At 45.4% G+C, this 13,769-nt stretch overlaps 1 protein-coding gene across 2 annotated transcripts in view; it reads left to right on the forward strand.

The window, feature by feature from the left end:
• Positions 1-13,769, forward strand: part of MARCHF5 (membrane associated ring-CH-type finger 5) — a 31,051-nt gene that overhangs the window by 6,291 nt on the left and 10,991 nt on the right. For both annotated transcript variants that reach the window (XR_004593460.3, XM_034430454.3), the window contains exon 2: positions 4,734-4,936. Coding sequence is in view for 1 of the 2 variants with exons in the window: in XM_034430454.3 (XP_034286345.1) it covers positions 4,734-4,936 (203 nt within the window). In the remaining variant the exon portion in view is untranslated. The remainder of the gene's footprint in view (positions 1-4,733; positions 4,937-13,769) is intronic.

Consider the following 13,769-nt stretch of genomic DNA (forward strand, 5'->3'; position numbering starts at 1 on the left):
TGGATTGTTACATCCTGCATAGAAATGCTATGAACTGTACAAATCTATTATTTCCTCATCTAACATAAAAACGAAAGGTAATAATTGTGTTGACACCTTGAAAATGGCTGTTAGATTTGTAAAAAGACTATGGGTATATTCTTGTTTTATCCTAACTTTATCACACACAAGGCTAACAAAACTGTCAGTGTAAATCTTACACTAGCTGAAAATTGACTGACTCTGATTTCTATAAATCTCTTTCTGTAAAATTTGAACACAAGTAATAGCCAACTTTGTAGCATGGAATACTAGAAAATGAAAATATGATCAGTTTGCCTTTTATTAATATTGATTGGAAGAAAGAATTTTAGACGACTTCTGGAAGTTTATAATCATTCAGTGAAATATCTTTGACTGAAAAAAATGGGAAAAGTTGTCTTTTGCATATATAAGTATTTTGTGTAAAAAGCAATAGATACATAGAATTTTTTTAAAAAACCTGTTTTTTTCCAATGCTGACATAATAAACCATATCCAAGAACTTTAAAACATGAAAGGTTATTGTACCTTTCTTAAGAAATAGTAAGGACCACGAGCTGATTTTTAGATTGTGTTTTGTTTGACAGAGCAAACTGTTTCTATTTTAGGTTGCTGACTGATTCCGTACTAGCTAAAAGTAATGTTTTATTCATTACAAGAAAATGGAAAATTTGGCAAGAGCTAAGATTCTTACGTCAGTGGTTTTATTTAGCTTTCTCCTGTATCAATAACAAGATAAATCATCTGACGGAAAGCAATCCTTTACTGTTATAGTATTTATTCATTTTGTGCTAGGTTTAAGACTATAAAAATAATTATACAATTCTTTTGCAATTCATCCATTGTTTGTGGTGCTGTATATATTATTTAAACTTATTTGATAAGTACATATAATGATCCACTGATGCTTTATTTTTTGCTCTCATTCAAACGAATATTAACCCTCTTAGTCTGTTGAGTTGCTTCAAGAATATTCCAATATGTGTCTTTCCTTTACTCCACTTTGTATGAAGTAGCCATCAAGACTTGTGAGTTAAGATAAAAAATAATGAATATGTCCTTGATTAGAATAATTTGTAATTATAGTTATATAACTATATGCCCCTCAGACATTGAATTTTTTTTTACCTATTTTGGTTTATGTTTAAGATGCCATTATTTTGTCATTGACCCAAAGGGTCTTAATAGTCTCATCGAACACTGTAGAGCACAGGTGTCAAACTCGATCATGTCATGTGACGTATCATGATGTATCACTGTGTTTTTTGCCTTTGTGGAGCTGGGATGGGTGTGGCCTGCACATGACACATCTGGCCTGTGACTCGCCAGTTTGACACACCTGCTGTAGAGAGATGCAGTTGCTCATTAACTATCAAAAATCATGTTGCTTTCCAACAGTACCAGGAGTGAAAGGTGACATATAGACAACTATGACATAGAGCAAGTTAATTTTTTTAATTATCTAAGTTCTTTTTCAGGCTTCTAAAAGAAAAGTGCTTATGTTTATTATGCCTTTCCTGTGACACAAAAGAAGTGCTGCTGCAGCACTTTTACAAGACTTCATTAAATGCATGGAAGCAACTTTATTCCTGTTGCCATCAAATTATTTGCTGCAGAATTAATTATACAGTTATTGTATGATGTGCCCTTAAGTGCTTATGCCAACTTCAAAAAGCACAACAAGATTTCTTAAGATGTATTTTTTTTAAAAAACCCTGCATATGTTCCTAATGCAACCTTGAGACTAGAGCCAAGCTATTCAGAATTGAAGCCAACGTTTGGCTAGTAATTTTATTTGTTCAGATAGAGTTTAACTTGGCTCCTCTCGTTAATATCATTTGACAATTATAGGCCTAAGTGATGGACGAGTATTATATGTAATCTTCCTCTCACCCAAACATCTATTATTCTTAGAATCTGAGAAGGCTAAAGCTGTTATTAAACAGTGGATTTTAGTTTCAGAGCAATTTAAGTTAAAATTTAATAAAGTTAAATGTATTAAATTTATTAAATTGAAACCGATAAATTAATAAAAAAATCAGAGATGCTTTCCAGCTGCTTGCTTATATTCACGTGACCCAAGTGTCACTGGGTATTCTTTAGTGCCCTCTTCAGTGTTTTCTACTCAGCATTTCTAGAGGGCAGATAGCATAATATCTTAGATCCTCAGAAGTCATGTCCATGTGCACCATGGAAGATTTAGCCCCATCTCGTCTCTTCCAGCCTTAGACATAAAATCAGGATCTCCACACTGTATCCAATTTAGCTTGAAGTGGCAATGTACAGCTGAGAATTATCAGTTGTATAATATTATCCGTGTATTAATGATATCTCATCCCAAATCTATATTTGACCAATTTCACACAGATATTAAATAATATGGGAGGGAAGAAGAAAGCCATGTCATATGGCACTCTGCATTGCTGAATCATGGACTTAACTATTTCTCACAGTTACTAGTGGGAAATGCCTACTCTGATAAGACTGGAGCCATTCTAAAACAATATCCAACCCTCTTTCTTTCAGGGGATCCAGGGAGACATTATATTTGGTAGTATTGAATATTGCCAAAAGCTCTCAAAATGCAGGAGCTCTAAAAAGATATATATTCTGACAAATTTCATCCCTTAGAGCAGAGGTTGGCAAACCACGGCTCATGAGCCACATGCGGCTCTTTGGACCCTTGAGTGTGGCTCTTCCATACTCGTGATGCCCTGGCTGGCTGTGGCTGAGCTGGGAGCATGCGCACGCGCAGGGAGACCCTCCTCAAGCAAGCGCCGAAGCTCAGGAAAGGTGTGCAGTGGTGTGCAGCGGCTTGCTTAAGGAGGATCTCCTCACGTGTGCGCATGCTCCCGGCTCAGCCACAGCCGGCTAGGGCATCACGAGAGTACTAGGAGGAGGAGAGTGCAGGAGAGAAGCTGCCCTGTACCTGTCTTTGTGCCACATTTGCACGTAAGGCAGCCTTTGCTTCCTGCCGTTTCAGGCTGGAGTTCGCACCCTCTGCACTCAGCCGAAGAGCTGCTGGGGGTGGGGGATGAAACAGCAAGGCAATGGCCAGAGCATTAATGCAGGAAAGAAGCCCCATCCTGTTAAGACCCTCCTAATTGAGCAGCCGCTCACCCCACGGGTGCCTTTGCTGTGCTTTGGTGCTCGTTTGGGGAGGGTCTCCCCACCCATGTACACGCTCCTGGCTCAGCCACAGCTGTCCAGGACATCACAAGAGGAGGGGGAGGAGGAGGAAGGTCACCCAAAGGGAGGGGGAGAAACACACAGAGAGAGAGAGAGATGGGGGAGAGAAAGAGACATAGAGACACATACAGAGTGATACATAGAGAGGGGTGAGAGAGGGGGAAGAGAGGGAGAGATACAGAGGGAGAGAGATGGGGGGCAGAGGGGGAGATAGGAAGAGGGGGAGAGAGAATGGTTTTGTGGCTGGGTAGGCATGGCTAGGGGGGGTCATGTGACTGGGTGAGTGAGTGACATCGAGTTGGCCACACCTACCCATGTTTTGTGGCTCCAGTGTGTTTTTTTTCTGTGGGAAACGGATCCAAGTGGCTCTTTGAGTGTTTTAAGTTTGCCGACCCCTGCCTTAGAGCAACCAACGCTTTATATGTCCTACATTCTTGCCAAATGACTGCATGAGGAGCAACTTATTCCACTTCCTAGCTACCCTTTCAAACTACAATTAGTACTTGACTTACGACAAAAATTGGAACCAGAATCTTGATCGTTGAACAAAGCAGTCTAAGTGAAATGCCCATCTGACTGCTTCATTCAATGATCGCAATCCTGATGCTTCCAGTTACACTTGTTAAATAATCTCCAGAGTCATTATGCAGATGGAGAAAAAAGTTTCCTACCAATTCTCTTCCATACATGAAAGGGAATTCTTCCAAAAAGCTGCAGGAACAGAGATCAGATCTTTGGGATTAGACCTCCATTTCTGCAGCCTGCCAGAGGAGTTCCCCTCTCTTCAGTAAGCAGCCCTTTTGCTCTTAAAAGGCTGCCTGGAGAAGGACAGATTCTCAGGTCTATGTAGACCTGAGATTCCCTCCCAGTTGAAATTTTCTCCCAGGAGCCAGTTCTTGCTTTCAAAGAACTGGATGGAATCTCTGCTTCATGGCAGGTGCCAGCAGCTTGCAACCTTCCATGATGGCTTCCCCATTGACTTTCTGGGGAAATGAGCAGAGAAGATTGCAAACGGCATTCATATGATTACAGGGTGTGTGGCAACTAGTTGTAAGTATGAACAGGTTGCCAAACCCTCAGATCATGGTCATATTACCATAAGGTTGGTAGTGCAATGTTTTGCGAAGTACTTTATGTGTCACAAAGCACTCATTCCATACCCACTATAATCCCAGAGCATTGTTAAAACAATTGTAAGTCAAGGACTATCTGTCTGGCCATTAATTTAGAGTTTAACATCAGAGAAAAGACACTCATCCTGTAGTAGATCGATTCTGCCAAAGAAGAAGTAATAGTTGATGAAGATTCTTGCTGGAACTCAGATTTCCAAATACCAGTCAAAGATGTGATCCTTTCATTTGGTATTTTTATTGTGTTGTTCTTTGATGAATAAAAACATTAAAATACTTCTAGGTTAAACTTTGGTTAGTGGCTTTTTTTAAGAAGAAAGTGTAGAGACAAATGAGGATATTTTGCTCTTGTTTGTAATTGTAACTGAGATAAGACTTGTGTTTGAATTACAGGAGTTGCTGGGTTTGTTTTGCTACTGATGAGGATGACAGAACTGCAGAATGGGTGAGACCGTGCAGATGTAGAGGCTCTACAAAATGGGTTCACCAAGCATGTCTACAGCGTTGGGTGGACGAAAAACAAAGAGGAAATAGTACAGCTCGAGTTGCCTGTCCACAGTGCAATGCAGAATACTTGATAGTATTTCCAAAGCTAGGTAAGACACACATATTGACTGAAACAGGTTTTTCCTTCCAAGATTTTAAGTATGAGTCTCCTGTATTTGAAAATGTGGATATGGTGTAGGAAGCTTTAGGGTTTTCCATTAACACTTAATATTTATTAAGTTCTTTATCCTACATGAAATCTTCAGTGTAATTTATGGCATCAGGGAAGGATTATTATTAGACAACAAGTCAGTAATAAAGTAGATATGGTATAAATGTCTAAAGTATAAAAGTTCAACAGAGATATCCGTTTCTAGTCCATGTCAGCATTACATGTGTTTGCTTATAAGTCATTTTGCCTCCTTAATATGCAAGAAAAAAAATCACACAGAAATCTGCCAATTTTAATACATGTAGAATTATTATGGTTGATTACATTGTTAGCCAGATGTTTAGGCTGGATTTGGTATTTTTATTCACCCCTCAAGTATTTCCACAAGACCCAGGATAGGCAGATATTGTTCGATGGTGTAAAAGGTATTGTCACAGAATGTACCTTATTTTCCGGCATATAAGACGACTGGGCGTATAAGACGACCCCTAACTTTTCCTGTTAAAATATAGGGTTTGGGCTATACTCGCCATATAAGACTACCCCTCTTCCAATCCACACCAAATAAAAATTTAAAAACATCAACTGGCTCACCTACAATGAAAAAGCAGCTGTGCTAGTCCCAAAATGGCCCCTGCAACAAGCAGGAACCTCACAGCCACAAAAAGCCCCCCAAAATACTTTCACACTCTACACACACACAACACAACTGGCTCACCCACAATGTAAAAGCAGCTGTGCTAGACCCAAAATGACCCCTGCAACAAGCAGGAACCTCAAACAGCCACAAAAAGTCCAAAAAACCAACTTTCACACTTTTCACACACAAAATTCCACATACAGCTTTGTGAGATTTTGTGTGTTTGTGTAGTTAGAGTGAAACACTACAGAAACACACTAAATCTCAGAAAGCTGCACAAATATTATTTTATTTTATATTATTTTTATTTTTATATGAAAGCTAAATTTAAAACTTCCTAAACTTTAAATGGCTAGGTCTAAAAAAGAACAACTAAAAAAACCCCAATTGACTATTTTTTTTAAAGCTCCCAAAGGGGAAAAAAACTTACCCAATAGAACAGGGGTCTCCAACCTTGGCAACTTTAAGACTTGTAGACTTCAACTCCCAGAATTCCTCAGCCAGCTTTGCTTTGCTGGCTGAGGAATTCTGGGAGTTGAAGTCCACAACTCCCTGCTTGCTTGATTGCAGGCAGGGAGTTGCTTGCTGATGGAATAGATTCAGGCAAGCAAAGCAAGGCAAGCGTTGCGACTAGCAGCTGAGGTAAGCAAGCTGGAGGGGAAAAACTTTTTTCCTTTTACATGGCTCTGGCCATCCCAGCTGAGTTGCAGGGAACTCAGCTGGGATTGTCAGAGCTGGGATCGTCAGAGCTGGGATCGCCAGAGCCATTTAAGACTCGTCAGAGCCTTTCGGGCTGGTCTGCCTGGTTACAGGAGAACGACACCCGGCATATAAGACGACCCCCGACTTTTGAGAAGATTTTCATGTGTTAAAATGTCGACTTATACGCCGGAAAATACGGTAAGCTGTTCCAAGTAGAACTTCCTTTTGCAATTGACTTTATTATCATTATTATCCTAAATCGATCCATTACAGGAAATTCTCTTCATTAAAGGTTATGTATGATAATTTATCAAACTTGTCACATGCAAGTTAGTAGGTAGATCTTTTTTTAACTTTCCAGTCTAGAATTAAGAAAGAATAACTGGCTTAGATCACAGCAGCTTCTATGCCTAAGGAATACTACAAACAGGGTTTTTTTCAGAGTCTAGCAACTAAAATATACCCTAACCAGATCTTTTATTGTAAAATACACATTGTTTATTTTTTGTAAATATTTGTTTTCTCCATTGTGGGTGGAGACAGCAGCCAGGATGGAAGGGTGTGGTCATCTGTTAGGCCGATAGACTGAGCCCATCAAATTTGCTAAGTCCCGCCCTTGTTACCGGGCAAACCCAGCTTTTGGCTCAGTCTGTCAGCCTTGACAGGCGTGTGGGACTGATCCTCTTGGACTTTTTCTCCTTTCCTGGCTACTTCTCCTCTGCCTTTTACTGTTTATTACTCTGGTTTGACTCGGATTGTTCATTGGACCTCCTTTGGACTTCGATTTCAACTTTCAGTAAGCTGATTCCCTAGTAACTGACTTTACTGGTTGCTGGGGGGGGGATTCCTCTGCGCCCCTTCCCTTGCGTTGGGGGGAACCCCTGGGAGCATTGTGGAGTGATCGCGCTCCCCTTTTACCTTCACAGCTGGCTGTTTCGGGTCTTGGGGGCAATCCTAGGGTCTGTGGAGCTTCGCGCCCCCTTTTCAAACCTCCCGGTGGCCATTTTGAATTTTAAAAAGCTCTGTTTTTTTCTGTTCGCCGTTTGCCTCATTGACAGCTCTTTTAGCTGCTTCGTGGAGTTTTAACGCTCCCAACGGCGTTGAGGGAAGCTCGCAGCCCTTCCCTGTGACCACTGCTGCCCTTAGTGGCCGATCCTGCCTCGCAGTCTCTTCTAACGGCGCAAATCAGCTGGTGGAGCCCATCGGCTTAGGCGCCTCTCCCCGCAGCGCCGCTTGAGCGGCTGGGAAGATTTTTGGCGCGAAAGTTTGTTAAGGGCCTAAACGAAGCTGCGTGCCATTCCCTGCTGCCATAGGGACTTTTACTGCCTTAATTTGAGTAATCATTGCTGGTGGAGCTTTGCGCCCCCCCCCTTTTACCTCTACATTTAGTTAGTGGACTGCTTGTGCCTGGGCTAAGGAAACGCTCTTGAGTGGGGTCTCGCGCACCCCCCCCCGCCTGCCTTGTTCCTCAGCACTGCGAGCCATTACTGGTACATCTCTGCGCACCTCTGTTTCGCCCAGGTTATTTCTCACCATTACATGTGGAGTGTCTGCACTCCCTATTGTGATAACTGGTGCTGAGCCACATTCATTGTTTGTGCCATCTCGTGCCTAATTTGTGACAACTATCTGACAGTTTCCCTTACTGTCATCATGCCTAAAGCCTCCCATAAGTCCAAGCACTGTCACAAGACCAGAAGTTCTGATATTCACCATCATCAGGGAGTCTCTCCTGCTACTAAAGAAGTCCCCTCTGGATCTTCTTCCAGACTAGACCCTTCTGGCTCTTCTCAGCCGCTCAGCAAGGCACCATCTCAATTTCTGCCTTCCCGTGCGGAGGCTCGCAGGGACAGAGTCCTGAAGAAGATTTGCACCAAGGCCAGCGGCGCTCAGTCAGTAGGCAAGGAGGCTCCTTCGGTCTCGACCCACCCCCCTATGGATGCTGATTCTGCATCTCAAGGGGATCGTCTTTCCCTTCAGGACTGTCCTGCGGTCATTGCATCGACTGATCTGTGGGGCTCGTCTGCACCTACGACCTCTGTTCCTCCTCCGGAATCATCCCCAGCTCGACCTGCTGGTGAAGCCGTTCCAACCGGGACACAACATCACGCTTTCCCATCCACGGAACAGATACAGCAGATGATCGCTGCAGCTGTCCAACAGTCGTTGGCCTCACATTTTCAGTCCGCTAGCAGAACGGCTTCAGTGCGTTCCGTAGTGTCCCCTTCTCGAGGAGATGGGGATCTGGATGATGCTTTGTCCATCGACGCCCCTGACTCACCCGTGTCTTCTATGGCCAGCAGATCCCCTTCACATGCGGCTGATGACCCTCATGACCTGGAACTCTCGGAGGATGATGATCTGCCTCCTGAACAGCCCGCCTTTACGGGTATTTTTCCCCAGGCCTTGTTCAAATCCCTACTACATAAGGCCATTGCTACGGCCCAGCTTAGCTCCCCGTCACCGCTACCGGTTTCTGATTCTGCATCTAAGGGACATTTAAGCCCTCTCTTCGCCGAGCCAGCTAGGACTGTGGATACCATTTCTACTCCTCCTTTGTTTCTCGATGTTATCAAGAAGCAGTGGTCTTCACCGGGTTCTGCTCCAACGCCTACGGCAGCGGATCGACGAAACTTCAGTATTGCTCCGGACCTAGATTCTCTTCTTCAGGTCCCGTCTGTGGACGCTCTCGTGGCGGCCCTCTTACCTCACTCAGCGGTTCCCGGTGACCCTGAGGAAGGCCTTCGTCTGGAGGAGCGCCGGGCTGAACACGTGCTTCAACGAGCTCACCAAGGTGCTTCATGGGCCATCCGAGCAGCTTCTACTGCCTCCTTTTTTAATCAAACGACTCTTTTATGGCTTCAACATTTACAGGAGTCGTTGCCTATGGAGGACGTTCGAGTATGACAGGATTTAAACAAGATTATTGCTGCCACACAGTTTTCGGCGGACGCTACTCTGAACGCCACTCGCTTTGCGGCCAAGTCTCTAGCGTCTTCGGTTACTGCGCATCGATTAGTTTGGTTACGCCACTGGCAGGCCGACGCCAGGCATAAATGGCGCCTGGCGTCTGTTCCCTTCACGGGCTCCAAACTATTCGGGGACTCTCTGGATCCTTTCCTCTCCGAGACAAAGGACAAAAAGAAATTCCTCCCAGTTGTCTTTCGCAGGGGGGACTCCAGGTTCCGCCCGTACACTCCTCGCCCCCAATCTCGCCCGTATGACGGATCTTCCTTCTCCCCTTCCCTCTCTAGGTCACAAGGGAATTTCCAACCTAGACAACGGGGTGGTCAGGACAGACCTCCCAGAGGTAGGACCTTTGCTCCCAAAGAGCCCTTTCGAGGGGGAGGGGGTCGTTTCTCCGGGCACCGTCGCTAAGTGCATCCCGGACCCTCCCATAGGGGGCAGATTGGCTCTCTTTGCCCCTGTTTGGGAGGGCTCCACATCGGATAAATGGGTCCTGGCCACCTTGAGATCTGGGTTGGCCATTGAATTCCTTTCCCCTCCTCCGAGGTCTTTTGTGTGCTGTCCGCTTTGTAATGACATCCAGAAATGATCCCTTATGGATTCGGCGGTTAAGCACCTTCTATCAATCAGGGCTATTCAACCTGTGCCCTTGAGTGAACGGGGCACGGGATTTTACTCCCGTGTCTTCCTCGTTCCCAAGTGTTCGGGGGGGTGGAGACCCATTCTGGACCTTAAGCGTCTCAACCGGTATGTCCTATACCGGAAGTTTAAGATGCACTCCCTAAAATCTATCCTAGACGGTGTCAGGAGGGGCGATCTCCTCTCTTTTATAGACCTCACTGAGGCCTATCTCCACATCCCCATCCTCCCCTCCCATAGGAAGTTCCTTAGGTTCTGTTACGGGGGGCGCCATTTTCAGTATCGGGCCATGCCCTTTGGCCTTTCCTCGGCTCCCCGTACCTTCACCAAGGTACTAGTTGCCCTGGCAGCTTCCCTTAGGGCTAAGTCTATTTGTCTACAATGTTATCTAGACGATATCCTGATTTTGTCTTCTACTCCCCAACAAGCTGCCTCTGATCTGCAATTCACTCTCCGTGCCCTCGCTGCCCACGGGTTCTCCGTTAATGAGAAGAAAAGCCAGTTAGTTCCTTCTACTAATCTGGTTCACTTGGGGGCCCTGATAGATTCCGTTGCGGGGAGAGTTTTCCTTTCGAGCGAGAGACAGAGTTTGAGATCCCTTGTCTCCAAAGTTGAACGAGCTACATCTTCCTCTCCCTTGGTTCTGTCCCAACTCCTGGGCAAGATGATTTCCGCCATTTCAATAGTTCCTTGGGCCCAGTTACACTTGAGGGAACTTCAGTGGTTCCTGTTGCCTCTACAGAAAGCGGGTAGAGGTACCTCTCCTGTGAAGATTTCTGTCCCTAGGAAGGTAATTAGGTCCTTAAGGTGGTGGCGGTCTCCAGCACTTTCCCGAGGTTGTTTTTTCTTTGATCCGCAGAGAGTGGTGGTGACAACGGACGCCAGTCTCCAGGGCTGGGGTGCTCATTGTCGGGGTCACCTGGCTCAAGGTGTCTGGACTTCCGTCGAATCCCGTCGCTCCATCAACTGGTTGGAACTGCGAGCGATCTGCCTGGCACTTCGGACCTTTCATCATCTTGTGTCCAACTCCCACATTCTGGTCCTCAAGGACAATATCACCGCGAAGGCCCATGTCAACCATCAGGGGGGCACTCGGTCTCTCTCTCTAATGTCGGAAGCGTTACGGTTGGGCCTCTGGTCGGAAATCCATCTGGCTTCGTTGCAGGCAGAACACATCTCCGGTGTCACCAATCTGCAAGCCGACTGGTTCAGCCGTCAGCGGCTGGACCATGCGGAGTGGCGTCTCAATCCTCGGCTCTTCCACCAGATCGCGACGCGTTTCGGGATGCCGGTGATCGACCTTTTTACCACGTCGGACAATGCTCAGCTGCCGCGATTCATCTCACGGTTCCCGTCGGCTCAGGCAGAGGCCGTCGATGCTCTCTGCTGTCCGTGGCCCCCAGGGCTCCTATATGCCTTTCCTCTGGTTTCTCTGCTTCCCCGGGTAGTTCGCAAGTTGTTGATGGAACAGGCGGAGATCATTCTGGTGGCCCCACATTGGCCACGCAGACCTTGGTTTGCGGACCTCGTGTCTTTGTCAATAGACCAACCTTGGCAACTGCCGCAACCGCAGGACGCTTTAACCCAAGGGACCTTGACGCATCCAGACCTACAGTGGCTCTGTCTGACTGCTTGGCGATTGAGCGGCATGCGCTTGGGAAGGTCAACTTTCCTGCAGACGTGATTTCCATTATTCAGGCATCGCGAAGGCCGTCTACAGACCAGATTTATTCGGCCACTTGGAAGTCTTTCTGTGCCTGGTGTGATCGAGCGGGGGTTCGTCCCCTCCAGGCCTCCATCGTAAATATTCTTGTCTTCTTAACGGAAAGTCTTCGCAAAGGACTGTCCCCCAACACATTGCGGAGACAAGTGGCGGCGATTTCATCGGTCCTTACCTTTGGGTCCTTATCCTCTTTGTCACAACACCCTTTAATCCACCAATTCCTGCAAGGAGCTACAAACCTTTCCCCTCCTGTGTTGCACAGGTATCCAACTTGGGACCTTTCTGTTGTTCTAAATTCTCTTACGTCAGCCCCGTACGAGCCTTTGCGCACGACTAGCCTTCGCCTCTTGACGTGCAAAGTCGCCTTTTTGGTTGCAATCATATCGGCTCGGCGCATTTCTGAATTGGCCGCCCTTTCAACCCGGGAGGACCTCTGTGTGTTCCATGCCGACTGGGTGGATCTCCGTTTGGACCCAACCTTTGTACCTAAAGTTAATACCACTTTCCATCGCATGCAGGAACTTATCCTGCCCAACTTTTGTCCTCATCCGAACCACAGACTTGAACGACGGTGGCACTCTTTGGATGTCCGACGGGCCCTGCGGATCTATATTAAGCGGACGGCGGATTTCCGTAAAACGGAAGCCCTCTTTGTCTCTTTCCTACCGGTATCCTTGGGCTCCAAGGTGTCTTCATCGACTATTGACCGTTGGATCCGGCAGACGATATCCAAGGCATACGAATTACGATCTCTCCCGAGACCATCTCGACTGACGGCGCATTCTACCCGCAGCGCTGCGACATCGGCAGCCTGGGCTACTCAGGCCTCATTGCTCGAAATATGCAGAGTGGCTACGTGGACATCGCCTTCTCCATTCATTCAACATTATAAATTGGACAAATTTGCTTCAGCAGATGCCGCCTTTGGTTGTAGAGTGTTACAGCGAGTTGTCTCTGGGGAGGGTACTTCGGACCAGACTGGTCCCACCCGACTGTAGGGACGTGGATCTTTGGCATGTCCCATCCTGGCTGCTGTCTCCACCCACAATGGAGAAGGGGCGTTGGTCTTACCTGAGACGCACCTTCTCGTTGGGTGGAGACAGCAGCCAGATCCTCCCTCTCTTTTGCCAGTCTGGCCCCTTTTTGGTTTCTTACCTGTCTCTTTTTCTTTACCATGTTCTTGGTGTCCCACACGCCGAGCCTGTCTTCTTGTCCTCGCCAAAAGCTGGGTTTGCCCAGTAACAATGGCGGGACTTAGCAAATTTGATGGGCTCAGTCTATCGGCCTAACAGATGACCACACCCTTCCCTCCTGGCTGCTGTCTCCACCCAACGAGAAGGTGCGTCTCAGGTAAGACCAACGCCCCATTTATGAACTCTATTGAAGATGTCAATACTAGAAAATAAATGACCTCTATTTTTCATGCTAAGACAGGTTGTAGTTAGATTGATATACTCAAAATGCAGCTGAATAAAATGCTGATGTTTCTTCAGAAAAGTCAAACAGACTGCAAAAAATATACATAGTATGACCGATCCATTTTCATACAGTCTTCACTTTTTAAAATCAGTACCTTTGTATCCTTACCTATAGTAGATAGCATTTCTAAACTTTACTGCCTTAAATATAAAACTCTTCTAAATATATTTTACAGTGACCCATTCAACTTAATAAAAAGGCTAGAACTGTTGGTGTAATATTGGTGAGGAAATGTAAGAATTTTGCTCAGCGTGGTTAGATAATTTAATTTAGAAGGGAAATAATTTAAGACTGGATTTTAAGAAAAATATTTTGTGAAAATATATTCATTAAAACATTGGCATATATTTTTCATAATTTGTCAATTATTTAATATCAGGTTGCAAATTTTTTTTTACTGTTTTAAATACATTTCTATTTATTTATTAAATTTATATGATGCCTGTGCCCCCAATAAGGTGAGCCTGGGTGGGCTACAATACAACCATAAAACTATAAATAGAAAAATGTAGGCAAAGAGCAGGCAGAGCTGGGGGATGCAGTTAAACATGTTATTGCCTTAGAATCCTTATGTTGCCACAAACAATCCAAGTCCAGCCTCCTTTGAATTCCTTTGACCCT

Source organism: Pantherophis guttatus, chromosome 6, assembly GCF_059756535.1.
Source record: "Pantherophis guttatus breed Tessera chromosome 6, ASM5975653v1, whole genome shotgun sequence".
NCBI classification, from domain to species: domain Eukaryota; kingdom Metazoa; phylum Chordata; class Lepidosauria; order Squamata; family Colubridae; genus Pantherophis; species Pantherophis guttatus.